The sequence below is a fragment of the Macrobrachium rosenbergii genome, chromosome 48, assembly GCF_040412425.1.
Source record: "Macrobrachium rosenbergii isolate ZJJX-2024 chromosome 48, ASM4041242v1, whole genome shotgun sequence".
Classification (NCBI taxonomy): Eukaryota; Metazoa; Arthropoda; class Malacostraca; order Decapoda; family Palaemonidae; genus Macrobrachium; species Macrobrachium rosenbergii.
Window position 1 is genome coordinate 58,832,456 of NC_089788.1, and position 22,909 is coordinate 58,855,364.

Here is a 22,909-nt window from a genome sequence, read left to right on the forward strand (position 1 = left end):
ATTCAGTGTGGTTTTATGCCTTTATTGCTTAATGTAAACTAAACTGTGATTTTATTCAAGTAGCAGAGGCAGGGATTTGTTTTCACTACTGTTGTTTCTACACTAAGTGCAGGGTAAGTCATTGGTTTTATTACTTAAAAATATTTTTGTGTATTTGGATATTTTTATTAATTTTCATGTGTTTTTCTTTATATCAGTTGTGTTAATTTGATGTATGTAATCCGGCAACTCCCACAAACCAGGACTTTTTTTTTTTAATCAGCCACCATTAGTTCTTGAACGGCTACGAGGGCGGCGCCACACCTCGTTTCAGCTTTTGGATTTTCTCAGATTTCGGAACTGAAGCTTGCTCCGTAAATACACAAGCATTCTGTGAAACTCAAAAATATACAGTACAAAAGAACTATAATCTGTGTATATACTTGTGTATCATCCGACCACTAAAATTTCTTCCAACAACATGATTTCATCATATACATTGTGTATATGTGAGATGCATTTTCAGTAGATTACACTAGACTAGGCTTTTGTGTTAGCTTTTAACTAATAGATAGGTTAAAGTTCATTGTGAATCTTCATACATTAAATCAGGCTTACCAACATTGTGACTGTGTAAGAATTCGTTATTATTTCGTATAATTAACAACCACTTACTACTGCATGCAAGACACTGGCATAAACAACAGAAGATACTGACATAAACAATCGAATCAAGAAACAGCTGTTTGCTGATATCAGTTACAGTAACTAACACATGTTTATTAAGGGTTGAATTACAATTGTCAACTTGTTAAAAATGTGTTAATTTTCAGTGGTCTTCCATAAATAAAAATAAACAAATCTTAATTCATCTTTCACACAATGGAGAGGAAAGTGTTATGAAAGCATGCTGCTAAATTTATGGTTGTAGCTGAGGAAAATAATGTGCAGGTCACAGAACGTTTTGGAAGAGGCAAAAGCAGCATCCGATACTGGTGAAATCACAGCTTTACTCCTTAAATTTACTGCACTTATAAATAAAGTTGCATTTTTAAACCCGTTCAGATAATTTATGAAAAAACAAATCTCCAAAATGCTTTTCATTTAGCAAGTCATGGCTGTGATGATGGTAAAACACAATCAGCTGATTATTTAAGAATGTAAACATTACAAGAATGCAAATGGCGCTAGAACGCTGTGTTCATAAATTTCAATATGATAAGACAGTAATGCATGAAGTATAATTACATACAGTACATAAAACAACAGCTTTATTAAAATTATCATTATTCTTAATACAACTGTATTAAGAATGGATATCTGTTAGTGTAACAACCTAACTGGGGTCAATAGTCTCTCTGTCTCTCTCTCATGCACACACGTGTGCAGGTTTAAAGAAACAAAAGCAGCAGATTTTTAGGTTTTTGCTGAAAATGAAAGCCAGAAAAATTTGAAGTGCCAGAAAACATTAAAAGGTGCCAGGAGATCAGAGTTCATCAGTGTGTTTATAAAGTGGTTTCAGCTGTGACGTAGCAAAGGTGTAAGCATTTCCGGGGAGTTGCTTGAGCAGGCCAGAATTTTCATAAGGGACTAAACGTAATGAATGACAGTGTTTATTCATAAGCTTTGTTCTACTTTTGATAACACAACAATATATGTGTGGAATAAGAGAGTTTTTTAAGGGTGATTTTTGTCATCCAGGATTTTCTGTGGTCTGGCAGTGGCCTGGCCCCTAAGGTGCCGGTTTTAAGAGGTCAGACTGTACATTTATTTCTGCTTTTGTAGTATTAACACTCATTTTGTGATTTACTGTAATTTTATCAGGCAGTCCCCGGGTTACATTGGTCTTGGCTTGTGTCATTCCGAGCTTATGGTGCTTTTCAGGTATATTTATAAAAAAATCTGTTCCGGGTCACAGCGGATGTTCCAAGATTACATTGTTTCAGTCTTACAGCATGCTGTAAGCAACAGAAGAATATTTGTACATTTTTGGAGGAAATTCTACAAAATCATGGATGCACACCTCACCAGAAGCAAGGTAAATCATTTGGGAAGACAACCAAAGGATTAAAGGTAAGGCTTTCATCACTTTATTTCTCATTTCTAGCAATTCGTTAATACGGTGTTCTGGCTTACAACATTTTCCGGCTTACTCTGCACTTCGGGCATGGAACCCCCGATATAACCCAGCGACTGCCTGTTTTCAGATTTATATGATTATATAGTGTTTTCTAGCAAGCATCACTGATGAATGTATCAGTTATTCATAACTGACAACTATTGGCCATCTTAATCTGAAGTGTAATACCTCTTAAGTATATTGCTTAGTTTAGTTAGCTCTGTTGCAAGTTATTTTTCCTTATATACAATATTTATACCTTCTTATGTTTTAACATTTACATCTTGTTTATTGCTCATAATTGTTACTTATCCTTCAAAATATTCTGATTTCTTACGGTTATCATATTGTATCTGTTTTGCTTTTAGTTGTATGAGGTTTTGTTAATTTGTTTATTTCAGCCTGAACCCATTACTTAACGTTAGCCTTACTGTGTATCTGAATCCTCCAGAAACTCCACAACTGCAGTTTTCCCATATTGATTATGCCTCAGGAATCCACAGCACCTCTTGTGGCACTCAAGTCATTCCTTGAGTGTCACATTCTAGCTCATAGGAAATTTGATTTGTTACAGAGATTTTCATCACCATAATTTTTAATTGATAAATCTCTATCACATGTGTTGATAAAGCTTTTCTGCATTGCTGGTTGTGGGTGGTTGTTGGATGTTGTTCCTACTTTTCTCTCTCTGGCTACTGCAAGTTTCTGAAGTTTTTATTTGTTTGCTTGTTTACTTGATTTTGGTTTTCTTGGGGGTTGCACGAGATGAGAAATCATCTTAAGCTATTAGAATTGCCTGCAGTAACCAATATAAAACTTCTGAGAGACCTGCTTTTTAAGATAACCAGTGCATAAAAATAGTAAAATATTATTGTATCCAACTTCATTGGCCCTACAAAGATATTCATTGACAGCTTGTACCAGACACAAAGATAATTCTTTATTCTCAGCACAAGGGGTAAGAGATGGAATGCAAAAGGAGGAAAAGTGTTACTTGACTGTAGGTTTTTGCTAAGAAATTTGACATGAAAGCAGACATGGATTTTCAAGCATGCAGTTCACTGGTATGATGGGTTAGAGCAGAAACCAATACAAGACAATTCTTCAAAGTATAAGATTCAAGGAGGCTTTATCTGGAGGTTCAGACAGTAGTCTGATCAGACTAAATAAAATTTGAGATGGATCCCAACAAGGCAGCCAAAGGGCTCTTTGAAATAGTTCCTTCAGAAAATGCTGATACATTCTCATGGCATGTAGGGAGATGCTCATATTTAAACTGAAATCTTAAAAACTTGTAAGGGAATGATATCCTTTGTAGCTGAGATGGTCATATTATTTTGCCTGCTTGGGGAAAGCATAAATTCTTGTGTAACAGGAATAGTGGCTTGTATAGGATCCTGTCCCCTTACAAGATAGCAATCACTGGCAGTGCTCCACTTACTCTGATGGATCCTTGTGGTAGAATGTCATCCAGATGGAGCCCTCTTCCAATTTTTTAGTGTTTCTGGAAATCGAGCTAGTACTCATTTAGGCTGTCATAAAGTGATAGGTTTGTATTGGGTTTTAAAAAGAAATTGACTCTTGTTCATACCAATTGGCTACTAATATATATGCCTGCCTTAACATCATCTGTTCTTTGGAACTAGTGTAGCCAATACATTATCGTATTATTAATGTTACCATATTTTTTCATTTGTATAGTACTATATAACAAGTTTCATTACTTAAAACTGAAATTAATCAGTTACCTCAAGTATAAGGTTTTGTATTATTTCCTCCATGTAGATCCTAGACCATTGCTTTTTTGTTGCATTTCAGTTTGACATCTGGGTGATAACTCACCACTACAGCAACAATCTTCCTTGTTTCAGTTTTATTCAAGACAGTGAAACATACATCGTGGGTAGTTGTATATGTCTTTATTTTAATGGAATTGTATACACTATCTGATTCTGTATTTACAAACATTCTTCCTGAAGTTCACGAATTATGGACATTAACTCAGAAAAGTTTGGTCGTTCCGCTGGTTCATCATCCCAGCATCGTCTAATGAGTTTTGTATAAATATTTGGCTTACATGGTGGTGTACAAGTCAGACGTCTTCCAACCTTCAGAGCCTTGAAAGAAAGGGCAAACAATTATACTCAATAACAGATGTGTGTAAAAAAACATGAACTAAACTTGACTCAGGTGTAAGATCACACTGGTTCATATGCAATGACCATTATAAAAAAAGAGCAGTACCCTACTGTCATTTGCCTTTTTACTATTCTTTAAAGAATGCTTGTCCTCTCAAAATTCCTTCCAACACAAACCCTTATACTACTGTCTTATTCATATAAAATGGAAGATGTAGCATATTCAAGACGCTATCTTTCCTGATTAGACTAAGCATCCTTTTCTTTCCTTAAATGTCTGACAGCAATGACACACATTTTCCTCCTAATCAAAATTTCCACACTGTATGTTCTATAGCCCAAATTTTGTGTAAATGACACATCAACAGCTAGTCCCAAGTCTGGACGAGTGGATGGACTGTTTGTCAGTTATGGTACACAAGAGATCCTTTAACATTCTACCATACTTTGGGCAAGGGCCTTTGCTGGTGTAAGTCTGACTTAATCTAAACTACCAACTTTTAGTTTTGGTCTGATGAAATTTGCATCTAACTCAGGTACTTAACTCAGCCCACCAAGGTTACATGTCTGTGACAACAAAGGGATATGTAACTTAAAGCTATCAATAGCTGACAAATAATACCTAAAGCTTCCTTGCCTCACCTAATCTAAGACCCAGTTATTTTTGTCCCATCAGCAGTAAGTTCACTCCACAACACCTTGTGAGCCCAAGTTTCTATTTTTCAACCCATGCACACCAACATTCATCGTTCCATCTTCCTGGCCTCCTCCTGTTTCAACATCATGACTAGCTAAAATTCACTTTTATCATTCAATGACAAGCTGAGCATTAATGGTGTGATAATTCTGCCAATCCCTGAAGTGTTCATATGCCATACATGTAAGAGTTGCCACTTCCACAAAATGGCTGATATCATCTTAACTGAATCCTGTTTAGGGCTCAACTTCCTATAGAGGTAGAACTAGACATCCTTCCTTCAATATGTAACCTTGATTCCTCATAAGGGATTCTACCTAAGTGTTACTTGAGCAGTGCTTTGTATGCAGAACAAATGTTCACTGCAGTGTCCCTTTGGTCTTAGTAGCCTTTCTAAATCATTCTTACCTTCAAGCCAGCCCTGTGAGTCTATGAAAAGGATGTGGTAGTCTAGTTAAAGTACCAAATAAATATAATAATGATATTACCTGTATTAGAATTTCAGGCTTCTGTGGAAGATTAGGCTCCAATCCATGAGTGAACATTTCCCAACATGTGACACCATAAGACCACACATCACTTTTGTGAGAAAACTTTCCACTCTCAATACACTCCAAAGCATACCTGTAAACATTAGAACGATCATATATATAAATGAAAAGCAATTCTTTCTTTACAAACCCAGCATTTCACTTTAGCCTACAGTACATGGGCATCTGCTCAAACTGCCACACACTTCAAATCCAGTAGAGAAAAACCATTCCTTATACTTTGGTGGGTTAGCTCAAAGGTAACTTGGTCTTTCCAGTCCCTTGAGGTAAACTTTTGGTGAGTTAGCTCAAAGGTAACTTGGTCTTGCTGGTCCCTTGAGGTAAACTATCTCATTTAAATGTATAGCCTGAACAGTTGCAATACATCAGCATGATAATGAAAGTTAACTTAATGTGCTTCTATAAAAAATTGAATTAAAAAATATATTTGTATTATAAGCAAGCTTATTACTTTTATTTAGCATGACTAACAACTTGTCAGGGAGGGAGCTGAGCTGCTGACACCCATGAAGGCAGAACAGTACCCAAAAGGATCCAGTTGCTGCTCTTGGAATAAAAACTGAAAGGACTCCACATTTGTAGCATCTAACATGAATAAAGATTGGACTGGAACCCTATTAGTAAAGAAGAGGCTTCAGTTGTATGATGCTGAAGAACAGGGGGGTGCATACTTCCCACTGCTTGAAGGTGTAGAAGTGAATAACCCCTGATACTCTTTACCTGGCAGGTTGTCCAATGAATGATGAGGATAAGGATGAAGCCCTAGATCTTAAACCCATTGGAGGACTGCAGAGAACTTTTCTGCTGCAACATCAGACCTTATGGAAAGGCATTCCATAAACAGTATCTAAGAGTAAGGTCTCTTAAATATGAAGCAGCACAAATCATCAAACAGCTCCAGGTACCAGCCATTAATACTGCATTGATTCATACTTCTCTCGATATTGGAGATGTTGCTAGTGCTCTAATTATGTGTGCCCTGACTTTCACCAGAGCTTAAACTTCCTTGGAAACATCATATGCTCTTCAGATACTAAAGCTCAACCAAAACGAAGTTGTGTTCTTGGTGACCTGCCATTTAACTTGTCCTGTGGATAAACAATCTGCATTTACCTTTTATAAGATCCTTGATTTCATGTGTATAAAATAAGAATGGCCATGACTGAGCTATGGAATATATCTTCATTATTTTACACTGAAAGGGATTCTGTTGTAAAGGAGGAACAAATGGAGCCCCAATCCTTTAGAGAGCACCTGCTGTAAAGGGCACACAATTTATTTTACCCGAGAGAATGTGCAAAAGCAAGAATGAGGGCTGTCTTGAAAGTAACTTTCATTTGAGAAGCTTGATCCACTGATTCATCTGAGCCCTTAGTCACTTGGTACCTCTTGCTTTGAAGAGCTGACAGAGCCTTTTTAACTATACTAAATACTGAAAAAATTATATTCAAGTTTTGAAGGTAAAAAATTTGTGCTGCATGGACTTGAGCCTCTGAGAGCCAAAACTGACAAGTTTTTCTGCTCTGCTATCTGAGAAAAGAGTAAAAAATCTTCTAGCACTCGAATAATAGCTTTCTTGGGTAAGTACTTTGTCTACAACACGAAGTGGTGGAATTGGCAAGATTATGGAATCTGGACATAGAATCTCTTGGGATGACTTTGGTTGCTTCTGTTGAGATTCCTTTCTTGCTGAAGCTTTGCTGGATAACCTCCAGGTGTGAATGCTGAGCATCTCAAGACTGTACTGGAACTTTGGAGCGACTACTGTTGGAGAAGCATGTCCCACTGGAGCAAAATCTTGTTTGCAAGATGTAATAATAAATGATGCATGACTCATTCCAACCTTAAGGAGAGGTGTTATGGACTGGAGCAATAGACCTTAAGGAAAGGTGAGATGAAATGGAGCAATCAACCTTTAGGAGAAGTGGGATAAAAGTCCTTACTTTTCCACTACACTCCTTAAACATCCGAGTTGTTCCAAATGTGCATGAAAGCATCTATTTTCGAAAGCACGAAAGCATTTATTTTTGAAAAAGCAAGATCTGAAACAGTCTTAAGTTTGCAACCTTTTTGTTCAGGCTTGTTGTTACTCTGGAAATTCTGGACATCAGGATGATGTGACCACCCTGCAAAAAGAGAAAATCTGGCATGGTGTTATAGTCCATATACAAACTTAAAAACCACATGAACATTATTTTCTTCTGCCCAACTGAAGATGGACACCACCCTGTGACAAGCTCTCCAACCTTATCCCTTCTTGTTTCCAAAGACAGACAACAGTCATTGAATAGTCTGACAGATCCCTAACCATCAAGCCTGTGACTTGAGATACAAAAGCCTCGAGTTCAAGAAAAACAGCTTTAAATAATAAAAAAAAAACCGATGCATTCCTTTTTTTCTACTGTAACCAGGTTCCTAAGGAATGAAAATTTAGTGTTACAGCCACTCTTATATTTAGGCATCTGAAAGAAGCCTAATCTGGTGCAGGTGGGACTGGGGGGACCTCTGATGGTACACTCTGTCAGTTTACAAGACTAACTTGTAAATACTGTTAATATACCTATACACACATTTGCTGGAGACCATCACTGAATCAACTGGAGTTGGAGGGGCTAAATGTGAAAATGGGCAACACTAAACTTCTCTAGATATTGGGTGAGCAATAATACAAAGCCCAAATTTTTGGCCTGAGGAACCATAAAATGACAAAATCAAAGGGCTGAAGAAGCCAATATCACTAATCTCTTTTGTGAAACTAGGGTGGTAGTAGTAGCACTTACTGACATCCCAACTAAGTTGCCTTTTTTGAAGATCCAGCTCTAAGTTCCCCCAGTTGATGACAAGCTAAGGTTCATGCATAGTTGGAACAACTTCCTTATGTGGACACAAAAGGCTGCCAGCTGACGAATCTATTATGCGCCAGCTGTTCAGGTGTTTGCATATCTAATACCAAGCCTGTGGGATCACAGGTGACTTCAGCAAGGATCCTTGTGAAAACCTGAGCAGTAGCTACAATAAAAGATAACATCCAAAACTGATAAAGCTTCCCTTTGCACAGACTGGAGATTTTCTCCTGGAAGTGGGGTGAAAGGGAACTTGAAAATAAGCACCTCTCAGGTTGTCTTGACAGAAAAAAAACTCTGCCTTCCAGATGGACTGGTAAATGGAGGTTACTGTTTCCATCCTGGATGGGTTTGCTGAAGATGCTGATTGAAAAGAATGGCATCAATGATGGGTCTCCAGCCTCCTGTCACCTTGGAGAATGTGAACAGCATACCAGAACCACCATAGAGGTTCACTTCTTTGTCCACAGCCTGCTTCTTCACCACTGACTTTCCCTTGTCTAGGGCTTAAATCCAAATTAAGTATGCAGGAATTAAAAGCAACTGGTCAGCAAAGGGGCATGAGGCCCACCTTCCAAAAAAAGCTATCACTACCCTTCCTGCAGAGTCCTCACTACCCAAAGGCTCTGCTCTTACTTCCTGTCACAACTCTTAAATTTCTGGAACTGAGGTCTCTTAGGGCTGAAGCTTTCTGACAATTTATCTTTTCTGGTTCTACTGGGTGAAATTGGGGGAAGTTCACCTCAACTGCTCAGCTAACAAGAAACTACATTCCTAGATGAGGGAGGTCCATAAAAGAGCAGTTGAAAAACTGTGCTGAAGTCATACAAGGGTTTCACTGGTCTGGACAAAGTCAAGAATGCAGATTGTTGCAAATCTCTCCCAACTCTCTTTGCTGGCATGCACTGTGGTGCTATTGAGGGTTTCAGTGGTGAATAGGTAGTGTAAGTCCAACTTATGCATCAGATCTCTGACAAGGTCAATGAGAAAAAGGTGAGTACACAAAACATCTGAGACCATGAGATTCCTAACATACAATGAAGAGAGCAAATCGAAGCGTTCTGTCAAAACTATGTCCCTTTTGCCAACACCATGTTTGACACCAGGTACAATACCATTTGATGCTGGATACCCAGGCCTTTGCAATGTCAGTTATCTTAAAGTCTTCAGCCAAGGGAGAGCTATTGGCATCAAGTACCCATTCTTACTAGTAGGTCATTACTTATACCTCACACAGAAACCTTTTGAGTTAAATTTATGGAAAAGCAAAGATGATGGCCAGGTGAGGGAGAGACATTGTTGGCTTTCTTGTCAAGGCTTTAATACCTAGTGGAAGAGTGTGTATGGATGTGGTACTGAGCCCAAGTATAGTATCACGTCATTTCATAGAAACATGCTTCCATGTGTGCCATATTTACAACATATGAGGCCCTCCTAAAGATGAGGATGAATGACCCCATATGTAATGCATTGTATTATCTCATAAAAAATTAGCACAATTATGGGAAAGGATACTAATCACAATTATAAAACATAATATTTTGAAATGATTTTAACAGCAAAGTATAATACATGGAAAACTAAAGGTAACTGTTACCAGTTAAAAATTTGCTAAATATCTAGAAAACCAATAAAGACTAATGAAAATGCAAAACTACTCTAGAAAGCTCCTGTGCTAAATGAGAGCAAAACAGTAATATTTTGGTAAAAAACAAGCAAACATTACATACTGAGATGAGAGAAATACATTTCATGAAATTACTGAAAATGCCTCAGAAAAATGAACAGTAAATATGGGATAAAAATGAAACACTAAAAACAAGCCAGGAAAAATTCACAGAGCACATCAAAGAAAAGCAAAGTGAATGAGAATATGTGTAACTGAAAACGAATGTTATATCGAAACAACAGCAAAGAGATGTGATAACCCTGGGAAGCATAGCAGCACAACCTCTCCAAGTGGAAGTACATGGGAATGACACACAACCTTGTGGGACAGCGGAATGAAGTCCAGACATGTGCGATAGGGCCTTTCTCCTTGCAAGATCTATGATGTCATTACTATGCAACCATTAATAAGTAAAGGATTTGTAGAAAATGTACTTTACAGACCTATCAATCACAGAGTGAGTACCTTCCTCCTTTCCAAATTTGGGCAAACAAAGTGAATGTAAAGTGGAAATCATACACACAACTGAGCAAGCAGTGGAAAAGCCTCCTAATTTGAACAATATAAGTTAGTATGTTTAAAATTAGAGCAATATTATGTAGCAAAATTTTAGCATGAATTGATGAAGACAGTTTGCCTTTTTTCTATGAAACAGCATTTACACAAAAATTACCCCTGATACATGGTAAAATGGCTAGCACTAAACATGAGGCATATTATTTTCACAAGATACAATTACAACAAAGAACTAAGTTAGGTCAGGTTTCCTCTAAAATTCAAGGCAAATTAAGCTGAGTCTTGCATTACTATTAAGATCCATTCCATATTTTTACAAAATGTGAGTACAGTACTGTACTATACAATGCTGGGAAACTGAAATACTTTTTTGTTTTTTAATGAATTTACAGTTCATCAGCCTTGTACTCATTCAGAGTATTGCATGACTTTGCATCTAAAATTCCTACATTTGCAATAAGAGACTGAACAATAATTTTATATCTAAAATTACTTTTCAGTCTGTATAAGGCAACCTTACTTCAGAAAATACTGGTAAAACTTTACTAAACTGATAAATTACATAGTTAAGAGGCAAGTGAAATATATTCAGAGTATTATACACAGTAAGTTACCCAATTCCCAGACTAATAACAGGATATTCATGACTTACCAAGCTATTGGCAATGAGCGTTGTGTTTTACGAATATAATAATTTCCTTTATTTGGTTCTTGAGCCAAACCAAAATCTGAGATCTTCACTGTATTTGCATCTTTTACAAGAATATTTCTTGCTGCCAAGTCCCGATGAATGATTCTGTATTGCTCCAAATAGTCCATTCCCTAAAATAAATCAGTATTACATATTTGATAGTACTGTAAATATGTTAAAATAATGCAGAGAGCTTTCAGCTAAACATCTTTAAAATATTCTACTATTTATTTCAGAAATATATCCTAGCAGAAAAATTTCTCTTGCAGAACTTTTTTATTCTAGTATACTTGTATCAAGTACCCATCACAAGAGCACAGTACCAAACATCAAGTATTCAATATACCACAAATGTTTCAAAATACAAACCTATGCCTTTTTTTTTATTATACCATAATAAGGCTGTATTTAAAGATAGGTGAGACCAGGATCCCCTTCTTTGACCCCTCCTAGAGAAACATTATTTGCTTACATACCATGGTTACATGCCCTCTTTGCTGTCATCCACAAAATGAACATGTGGTCCCCTGTTTACCTCCACCCTATCCTGACCCTAAAACTTTGGTGTTCCACTGTGGTCTTTTTTGTTATACAAGGGGAGAGGGTTGTAGCAGTTGTAATCATGAAAAATATAACCAATCCCTTCATCCATAGAAACTGGTCCAGATGACACAACACCCATTACTTTACATATATATATATTGCCTCCACAGATCCCATCATTCCTAGCAACTGGTTCAGATAACCCAAACCCATTCCTTAACTCAAGTTGCCCTTTTCCTGACTTCTTTATTCATACCAATTCCCAGCATTTGCTTCAGATGACTCAAACCTAGTACTCTACAAATGCTGCTGTACTCCTGACCCCTTCGATTCTGGCAACTTGTTCAAATGACACAAACCCATTACCTTACATATGCTGCCCTCCTCCTAATCCCTTCACTCCTAGCACTGGTCCAGATGACTCAAACTCACCACTTTAAATAAGTTGTCCTCCTCACTCCTCCACTGCAAGCAACTAGTTCCTGTAACACAACACCCACTACTTTGCATATGTTGGCCACCTTCAGATCCTTTCATTCCTGGCAAGGCCCACAGAATATAAAACCATTACTTTACATATGCTGCCCTCCTAACACATTTATTCATAGCAAGTGCTTCGGGAAAGATGTACCGTATATTTCCACATATAAGACAACCTTTAAATCATAAAATTCACCCCCTCAAAATTGGGGGTCGTCTTATACTACCATTCTAAAAATCAAACCTTGAATTCTAAGTGATGTTTATTGGAAGGCTAGCCTCGGCCTCGGTGTGATAACCACCGACATACATTAAAAGATTCACATTATGAAATAAAGTGATAATAAAGGTAATAAAACCATTTTTACCTTATATATTATTGGCACATCATAAAAAATAGCCTGTTCGAGGAATAATTCCAAATCAATGATATCAATTTTATCTATGCGAGGCCAGCCAACTGACAAAATGTAAATGTCTAGTTATGGCTGCACTCACGGCAACCTTTATCGTTCAGTAACGTAGTGTAATTACGGTACTAATAACATTTAGGGTGACATAATATTAATTTTTCATTAAAAATTTAGGCTGCTTGTAACTGTTTAGAACAATTCAGTCATACGAACGATAATTATGTACAATAATTGTCATACTTTATCGTACTGTTGTTAGGGGTTGATTATGATTGGCGATGAAACATACGCAAAACAATGGTTTCCCTTTTAGGAGACATCTGTAAGAAAAACACGATATAAAATTGACTCTGTCATTTCGTTTACTGTATATACTCATTAACGAGCCATCTCACGCATTGTGCGACCCCCAAATTTTCACCCATAAAAAATAATTTTATCATGTATCTTGTCTATCATGCGAGTTCCTTTTTTGAAAGACCAGATTATTATGGACTAACCTCTTTTACTCCATCTCTTTATCCCATCTTCTAGTTAAATAAGTTAAAAAATTAAACGCAAAAGATAAAAGTATCATTAGTTACATTATACTATTTGAGTAAACAAGTACAGCCATAAACAACCGAACGATAAACAACTGTTTTGCTATGAACACTGTCTAGACCGTGGGCTGTGAACAACCGAATTGGATGAAAACAGCTGTTTTGCTTGCATTTCAACCATTGTACGACAGTAAAACATTACTGTAGTTATGTTACTGATGACATTAAGTAGAACAGGGCTGACATATATTTTACATTATACCCTTATTCGCTATGGAGAAAAGATCGCAAGGAAATATACTGTTAAACTGATGCTGCAAGTTGTAGCTAAAGCTGAGAAAACAAACAATGTTCAAGCACTAATGACTATAAATTATCGTGCATTGGCAAAATGGATGAAACTCCTAAACTATGATATGCCATCAAACTTGACAGTTAATAATACTGTATTGGTGAGAATACATTTTACTGTTGTTTTATGTGTATGGAAAATGGGACGAAACCTTCCCCCATGGTTACCTTTAAAGAGAAACTGAATTAATGCCAAACCAAAAATTCCCAGAAGTTATCATTGTCCATGTTCACAAAAACCTAAACAATGCAAATGGCACATGATTGCTATGTTTGTATTTTATAATACAATTAGTAATATGTGAATACAGGCAGTCCCTGGTTAACGGCGGGCTTGGTTAACAGTGATCCGGTTTTATGGCGCTTGTCTAGCGCCGAAAATCGGCAATTTTCGGCGCCGAAAATCGATGATTTCTGCTTATCAGTGCCGTTAATTGGGTATTGGCACCGATACATACCTAACAGAGGCGCCGATAACCGAAAATCGGCGCTTTTCGGCACCGATAATCCCCGAAATCACCGGTTTTCAGCTATCACACCCTCAGAAATGGAACCCCGCTGATAACCGGGGACTGCCTGTACATATAATATTACTGGATATAGTGAAGTAAAGCATAACTTGTTAAAAGATCCATGGTAAAGATGCATATTCGTTATGTTTGTATTTTATAATGCTATACTAATATGTGAATATTACATATGCTAATTTTATATTTCGTGTATGATGCGACCCTTAAAATTAGCCTCAAAAATTATGTCTTCAAAAGTAGCATGACATGCGAGTATATACGATATTTTGAATTTCTGAGGATACAGTCAGTTAAAACAGCATTTGTAATAACATCATCTTTGCATAACCAATATTTCATAAGTTACCTGTTGTTGCAAAAGCTAGCCTATAGACAGATGGTTTTGTAATTTAGCAGTCATCTTATACTACAGATATGAGATAAATTCATGAAAATTTGTCATAATATTTTACCTCGTCTTATCTAAAGGTCGTCTTATACACGAAAATATATGGTAACTTACCAACAGAGAAACTGTGGAACCCAGATAAATACCTCTGGCTAAGTGACCTTTAAGAATTATCTTCTGCACAATAAGGCTCTTTAAAAGTAATGGGTCAGTACAGAAAATAATTTCTTTTGTTTTTGAACTATTCACTTTCATTCTCTAACTGTCTACCTTGCCCTTAACAAGTTTATTAACCCTTAAACGCCAAGCCTCTATTTACAAAAACGTCTCCCGTATGCCGGCGGCGTTCGGGAGTTAGCTACTAAGGAAAAAAGTTTTTTCAAAAATCACAGCACACTTAGTTTTTAAGATTAAGAGTTCATTTTTGGCTCCTTTTTTTGTCATTGCCTGAAGTTTAGTATGCAACCATCAGAAATTAAAAAAATATCATTATCATATATAATATTGAAATATATGACAGCACAAAAAAAATTTTTCATATATAATTTTATACAAATCGCGCTGTGAGCAAAACGGTTAAAGCTAACGGGTTATTTTGTTTTTCTTTGTACTGTACACTAAATTGCGATGATTTTGGTATATAACAAATTGTAAAATGATCAAAGCAACACAGAAGAAAATATCACAAAATGATGCATGAATTCGTAACGCGCGGACGTAAAAAAATGTTTTTTCAAAAATTCACCATAAATCGAAATATTGTGCTAGAGACTTCCCGCTTGTTGAAAAAATGAAGCTAATTGATTGAATATTACTAGACTGTAAATGTTTTAGCTTATAATTGCAGTTTTCGACCATTTCGGTCGAAAGTTAAAGTTGACCGAAAGTCGAATTTTTTCTATTTATCGTGATTTATATGAAAATATTTCAAAACATAAAAGCTACAACCATGAGTTATTTTCTGTTGTATTGTACATGAAATTGCACACATTTTCATATATAAAACTTTATGTAGCGACTAATATAAAATGGTGCAAAAATTACGACAACGTGACGAAAGAATTTCCGAGATGTTCGCCGAAGTTAGTCACATGGACGTAAGGAAAATGTTTTTTTTAAAAATTCACCATAAATCGAAATATTGTGCTAGAGACTTCCAATTTATTGCAAAATGAAGGTAAATGATTGAATATTACTAGAATGTAAGAGTTTTAGCTTACAATTGCGTTTTTCGACCATTTCGTTGAGTTAAAGTTGACCGAAGGTTGAAATTTTGGCAGTTATCGTGATTTATGTGAAAATATTTCAAAACTGATAAAAGCTACAACCATGAGCTATTTTTCTGCCGTATTCTACATGAAATTGCGCACATTTTCATATATAAAAGTTTATGTAACGACTAATGTAAAACGATGCAAACATTACGACAACGTGACTAAAGAATTTCAGAGATGTTCGCCGAGTTATCATGGCAAGCAGACATATGAAAAAGTTTTTTTTTCAGAAATTCACCATAAATCGAAATATTGTGCTAGAGACTTCCAGTTTGTTGCAAAATGAAGGTACATGATTGAATATTACTAGAATGTAAGCGTTTTAGCTTATAATTGCATTTTTTTACCATTTCGGTCGAGTTAAAGTTGACCGAAGGTTGAAATTTTGGCAGTTATCGTGATTTATATGAAAATATTTCAAAACTGATAAAAGCTACAACCATGAGTTATTTTCTGTTGTATTCTACATGAAATTGCACACATTTCCATATATAAAACTTTATGTAACGACTAATATAAAACGGTGCAAACATTACGACAACATGACGAAAGAATTTCTGGCGCGGACGTAAGGAAAAAGTTTTTTTTAAAAATTCACCATAAATCGAAATATTGTGCTAGAGACTTCCAATTGGTTGCAAAATGAAGGTAAATGATTGAATATTACTAGAATGTACGAGTTTTAGCTTACAATTGCGTTTTTTTACCATTTCGGTCGAGTCAAAGTTGACCGAAGGTTGAAATTTTGGCAGTTATCATGGTTTATATGAAAATATTTCCAAACTGATAAACGCTACAACCATGGGTTGTATTTTTCTGTATTTTACATGAAATTGCACACATTTTCATATATAAAACTTTACGTAACGGCTAATATAAAACAGTGCAAAAATTACGACAAAATGACGAAAGAATTTCCGAAATTTTCGGCCGAGTTACCACGCGGGAGTAAGGAAAAAGTTTTTTTGAAAATTCACCATAAATCGAAATATTGTGCTAGAGACTTCCAATTTGTTGCAAAATGAAGGTACATGATTGAATATTACTAGAATGTAAGAGTTTTAGCTTACAATTGCGTTTTTCGACCATTTCGGTCGAGTCAAAGTTGACCAAAGGTTGAAATTTTTTGTAGTCGACGTACGGTACGTCCACTTGGCACCCAACAGACAATTTTAGTCGACGTATGATACGTCCAGTAGGCGTTTAAGGGTTAATGGACACTGGTGTTCACAAAAACTTACCTTACATTAGGCTCTTGCATTCCCTAATAATTTCCATTTGTCTTCATGTACACCCAAAACTCTTGATGAATCTAATATTGAAGTGTTTTTATGTGAATATAAAACTACTTCTAAAGAATTTATCTATTAGTTTCTTTGAAAAAATTATTATTCTGAAAATGATTAAAGATCATATGGAAAACTGAAAATATCAAACAGAAGAGGAATTCAAACTGTATTCTCAAAAAATAGTACAATTCCATATTTTCAACATCATTCAAAATTACAACTCCAAGCCAAATAAAAGTAAATGTTAAACACCAAATGGGATTGTAAGTGAATTAAACAAAATTGGTGATACTGCACTAAAATCTTAAAGTATAATCTTACCTCTGCAATATCCATTGCAAACTTTAGAAGCAAGGCTGTGGTCATCCGCTCTTTATTTTCAATAATATGTGATCTAACTGAACCTAGTGGTAAGTATTCCATCACCATATACACTTTCTCTCCATTTTCTGTTTCCACAAGATCTGAGCAGAGCTGGACTATATTTTTATGTTTCAATTTCTGAAAACAAAGTAATCTGGTGTTTAAAACATTTAAGCAAATATAAAGGTTTGGAAGATTTCATACTAGACTTGTACAAAAGATGCATTTCATAATTTATAAATGTAAGCTATTTTCTGCAGCAATTTAAGATCCACTTAAATTCTCTCAATAGCAAGTATGGCAGCAACAAGACACTAACAGCCTGTGAAGGAATGACCTTATCAAGACCAGCAAATATCATCTCATCCTTTCCCCTGTAACTGCCTCATTATAAGGACTGCTTCTGTTACTGACCTCTCTGGCATGAAGTCAAAATGACAATTATATATTTTAGCAGTTTTTCCAGACCTTTCCTTCAGTTCCTTCGCTACTTCTTTCATAGCATGATCAAGCTATCCTCTTTCTTTATAATTTCTATATTGTTGTGTTTCCCCTTTTAATTTGTATATAATTTTGGCACACTTTCCCATTCTTATAGCACTATCCCTACCATCATCAATAACAAGATGTGCTAAGTAAACTGCTAGTTATTTGGGATAAGCCTGCGGCTTTACCACTTCCCATATTTTTGAGGGCACTTTTAACCTCTTTGATTGGTAAAGCAAACAACAGTGAATATTAATTTATAACAACAGTGAATATTTCATCATCATCATAAACATTTTACACCATCTTTTCTGTTCTAGGGGGTTACATATGAAATGATTTGTCTCCACTATTCTCCACACTTTCTGCTGATAAATTCCTTAGACCTGATGGGAGCTCTGGAAAAAAGTGCACAGGGCAGAGGAAAATGGATACAACTCATTTCATGTCTAACTCCATATAAGGAAATTGAGAACTTGACTCACAAATGCTTATGAAGATTTTTTATAATCTTTAGTGGGTATGCATTTTCTTCTTACTAAACATTTCCATTTTAAGAACAAAATCACTAATATAAAAGATGGTAAATTTAATGGTAAAAAACCTTACCACATAGCGAAGTTAACTGTCAAGAAGCCCTTGATAATATGTGGATCAAGTTAAGTTTTTGTGTAAGTTCCAATCCTTAAAGAGAGATGTTTTAATTTCTCCCCTGACTGCAAAGTCAACAGAAACTATTAGCCAGAGAAATATTTCAACAATAAGCACAATAAGACCTCTATCTTATAACACAAGTATTTTACCATTTATATTTTGTTAAAAAGGCCACAAACTAAAAACAATGTAGGAACAATAATTTTTTAGTACAGTACTGTAATCCTGTACTATAGTTGAGTTTAACAATATTTGTTTTAGTTTTTTGTAAAAGAAAAATATTGTGCCGGCTTTGTCTGTCCGTCTGCCCTCAGATCTTAAAAACTACTGAGGCTAGAGGAGTGCAAATTGACATGATCATCCACCCTCCAATCATCACCCATACCAACTTGCAGCCCTCTAGCCTCAGTAGTTTTTATTTTAATTTTATTTAAGGTTAAAGTTGGCCATAGTCGTACTTCTGGCACCACTATAAGTACCAACAAAACAGGCCACCACAGGACCACGGCTGAATTTCATGGGCAGTGGCTAAGAGTTTTATGGGCCATGGCCGAGCTTCATGGGCCGTGGCTGAAAGTTTCATAAAGCATTATACGCTGTACAGAAAACTCGATTGGGACAAAGAAACTGGCGCATTTTTTACTTGTTTTTGTTTCCAATTATTCTAAAAACCAAACTGAACTGCATCATATGTCCCAGGAAACCTAGATTTCTTTCTATACACATTCTATGAAAACACTGCAAATGTTAGCAAACTTTCCAAGTTACAACCATTCCCAACAAACCTTCAATATGGAGAGTTATCATACCTTCATCATTGTAAATTCTCGCTTTAGATCTTCAATATCTCCAATTGTGTGTAGTGTTTTAACAGCAACTGTTTCTGTCTTTCCTTCAGGATATTTCAAAACTCCTCTGAACACTTTTCCGTAGTTACCCTGAAGAAAACAGAAAATTCACATTAACAATTACACACATAAATGATGCCTTATGGAGCATTCAAACAAATTATTTCATCTTAGTACCCTATGCTATGCTTAGTATGCTATCACACATTACCATGCTATGTGTACAAACTATGAAAACCTTTAGATATCCACCTTAGATGTATTTTGTGAACAGTTTCAAAATTTATTTACCAGAAATGAAGTTACACATCATTCAAAATAAAAACCCAAAACCTCAGTAATCACTCTTGAAGTAGTCATCTTACCTGGCCAATAGGCATACCCAGTTCAAGTTCAGCCTTCCCAGTCATTACTGGGCGAGGTGGCAATGCTGAATTTTCTGGTGTGCGCATAGCTTCCTTAGGCATCAACAGCATCTCACTCAATTTTTTCACGGTGCTAAAAACAAAATTGAAAAACTTAAGGAAGGGATCTTAATGGAAATGAAGTAGCAGAATCAACTTGTATGCACTCTAGCAAACTTAGGTATTAATCTTGGTAAGCACCCCAACCATTACAATACTGATGTGACAATACTCATGGGAACCTAAAGAAAACAAATGCAGCAGGTGATGTTATTGTATATAAAACAGCCCAATAAACACAACAGAAGAAGTGTTAATACATACACTGGTGTGGTTTCTTCTGGTGGTAACACTTCCTCATTGTACACTCCATAAGAAGGTATATTACATATTGGAAAATCCAGAGATATAAGATCATCTACAGATGACAACTGACTAACAGTTACCTGTAAAACACAAAGACGAAATATTTAACATTATTACAGAGTGATGTTAAGGCATAACTTTAATACCCACTTTCTTCTAATGAGAACTTCAGGAGAAATTACTACTTACAGCAGTCATGACTAAGTGTGTCAAAGTTAAACATACAAACCCTTGCAAATTATTATTACTTTTTATGTTTTCATTACCTTCATTTATGGTGCTTGGCATCTATGGGTTAATTCATCAATATCATAGAAAAAAACATGAATTACAGCCATATTTTATATGAAAGGGTAGAAGAGAACAAAAGAAATAAGGCAAAAGAACCTAATATTAAAAAAAAACTGATAAAAGGTCACTGAATTGTCAGTTGCAAAGGGGAGCAAAGAGTTCAGCTTAAATATCCTACTAGGTATAAAAAAATTCAATATTCTAGTGCTACAAGTTTTTTAAGTACACATGTCAGAACTTGGGACAGTGATCTGGAGGTATTTTTGGGAAATAGCATTATTATGGATCCTTATCTACTTTGGAGATTGTACACGAAACCTTCCCACAGTAAAAGATTTCTTTAAATAAAACAGTACAGTCCCTGTTGTCCAGACACCTCAGGTCTTAAGGGATAAAATCTAGATATCTGAGAATAGTCTAGTAGCTTGTGGGAGGAATAAAATATGCTTAAGGAGGTGCCAATACAGCTCTGGTGTGAAGTGGTTATCCAAATACCTGAAAAGCTTGGTACCATGATTGCAGGCCCACACAATGACTGGAGCCAGGACCATCCTGAAGATTTGATGGTTGATGGGCTGTAGTTTAACAAATGCAGAGGGTCTGGAAATGGAAGCCCTTCCCTTACACATGAATGAAGGAAACTTGGATGATGGGCAAATAAGACTTGAAAATAGTTATCTTTCAAATCTATTGATGACGGGTATCCCTTTTTGGATATAATAATGAACTGAAGCTACTGTCTACATCTGGAAAGGGGTTTGCAGAAGGCAATAAGAGTAGGCTGAGGTTAATGGGCTGTCAAACTCCCAAAGCCTTAGGAACTACAAATAGATGACTATAAATGCCAAATAGTCCTCTGTAACATCCCCAATCACATGTCTGTTATCACTAACCTCACCTTCTTGTCTAGTGCCTCTTACCTCTCAGAGTTCCAAGGGTATGACTGGAAGGCACCTAGCCAAGAAACTGGGAAAGGGGTACTTACCTCCTGAAATGGTAGATGATTACCTTTTTTGCAAGGTACTTACCATCTATGAGGTTGCTTCAATTTCCTACCACAATCTCCAATACTTTTGGAGATGAATCTCTACTGGAGATGGGCGAAGTTGTGGGAGGTAGCTGACCTTGTCCACTTCTATGGGTCCTACAGGTTACTTGAAGGTTGTCTTTCCTCCTGAGGTTCCAGGCAGTTGGCAGCTTCTGCCAAAGGGTGACTGGGGAGGCCACTGAAATTCTCTATGGCTGCAGCCTCTGGGAGACTGGAATTGGCAATGGGAAGGAAAAGAACTGGCCCATTAATGGTAAAGACCAGCTTGCCTATCACATCCTTCACTAAACTAGCTGGAAACAGATGAAGTCCCATCCTGTATGCAAGTTCAGGACCTCACACAACGCTGCACGATCTTCAACACATCATCCAATCTTTGGAGCACCTTGATGACACATACAAAATTATTCTTATATATAAAATTGAGGACCTTCCAAGCGCAGCAGCAAGATGCTAGGTCTTTGAAAATTTGGTGGAGAGAGCTCACCAAGAGGAAATGCTCACTCTTGCCAGTTGGCTATAATCAGCATCTGCAGGAATTTCTACATAGAACTGATCTTACCTGAAGTAATGAACACAGATAGAAGGCAAAGTGACAAGGTTATAAACATAGCAAGAGCTGTACCTAATGAGGTAAACAGGTCTGGGTAAAGCATCCTGATATTCTCTGAAACTTGCTGAGTCACACATTTACAACAGAGAATAACTGAGGCTACACAATGGGCTGTCACAGCCCAGCCTAGACTGTTGACCAACCATACAATTAACAATGTTCGAAGGGATCTCCAAAATATTATTCATTATATGAAGGTATAAAAAAAACCCCTAAATATTTGGACTTGACTTCCACCTTGGTACTGGCTGCAGGGACAACCTTTGGCGCTTCTTCTGTCTCTCAGTACAGTACTAAAAGTCTCACAGATCCTTATGAAGGTCTCACTGAAAGTGGCATAATTTTACTAAGCTACCATGGAATCAGCAAAGTGATCATTCTATAACAGGTAAGCGTCATCCAAGTTGTCACCAAACCCAGTTCTCTTAGCTTTCTTTGACTTCAAGGATGTGTGGGGAGATGGTTTTCTGTCTGGGGTAACAAGATGTACTAAAATCATGGAATAGGGAGAACTCACCTGCTTGATGCTTCTTGGGAGTGTCAACAGGCTATGAGAAGACCATGCAGGTATGTGTCATCTCAGCAAGAGCCTGTACCAGCAGAAAAATAGTGAGAAGCCTGGCACTACCTTTATCCTGATGAGAATCAGAGGCAGGAGTCTAAGAAGTGATGGCAAAGAACTCCTCGTTGAAGAAAGAGCACTTTTGGTTGTGTCTGTGATGCCAATCTTGATATTTCCCAGAGGAGTGGCTGGAGAAACAGTCACAATAAGGCCAGAAAAACCAAAAGCAGGCACAAGGAAGGAAGAATGCTACTGGATGCA

At 36.5% G+C, this 22,909-nt stretch overlaps 1 protein-coding gene across 3 annotated transcripts in view; it reads right to left on the reverse strand.

Annotated features, from left to right (window-relative positions):
- Window positions 1-3,997: 3,997 nt before the first annotated feature.
- Window positions 3,998-22,909, reverse strand: part of hop (tyrosine-protein kinase hopscotch) — a 111,117-nt gene continuing 92,205 nt past the window's right edge. For all 3 annotated transcript variants that reach the window (XM_067091877.1, XM_067091879.1, XM_067091878.1), the window contains exons 17-23: window positions 20,093-20,214; window positions 19,730-19,862; window positions 19,326-19,454; window positions 17,335-17,514; window positions 11,165-11,334; window positions 5,422-5,557; window positions 3,998-4,215 (exon numbers count right to left, since the gene is read on the reverse strand). In XM_067091877.1, the coding sequence (XP_066947978.1) occupies window positions 4,057-4,215; window positions 5,422-5,557; window positions 11,165-11,334; window positions 17,335-17,514; window positions 19,326-19,454; window positions 19,730-19,862; window positions 20,093-20,214 (1,029 nt within the window). In that variant the 3' untranslated portion in view covers window positions 3,998-4,056. The remainder of the gene's footprint in view (window positions 4,216-5,421; window positions 5,558-11,164; window positions 11,335-17,334; window positions 17,515-19,325; window positions 19,455-19,729; window positions 19,863-20,092; window positions 20,215-22,909) is intronic.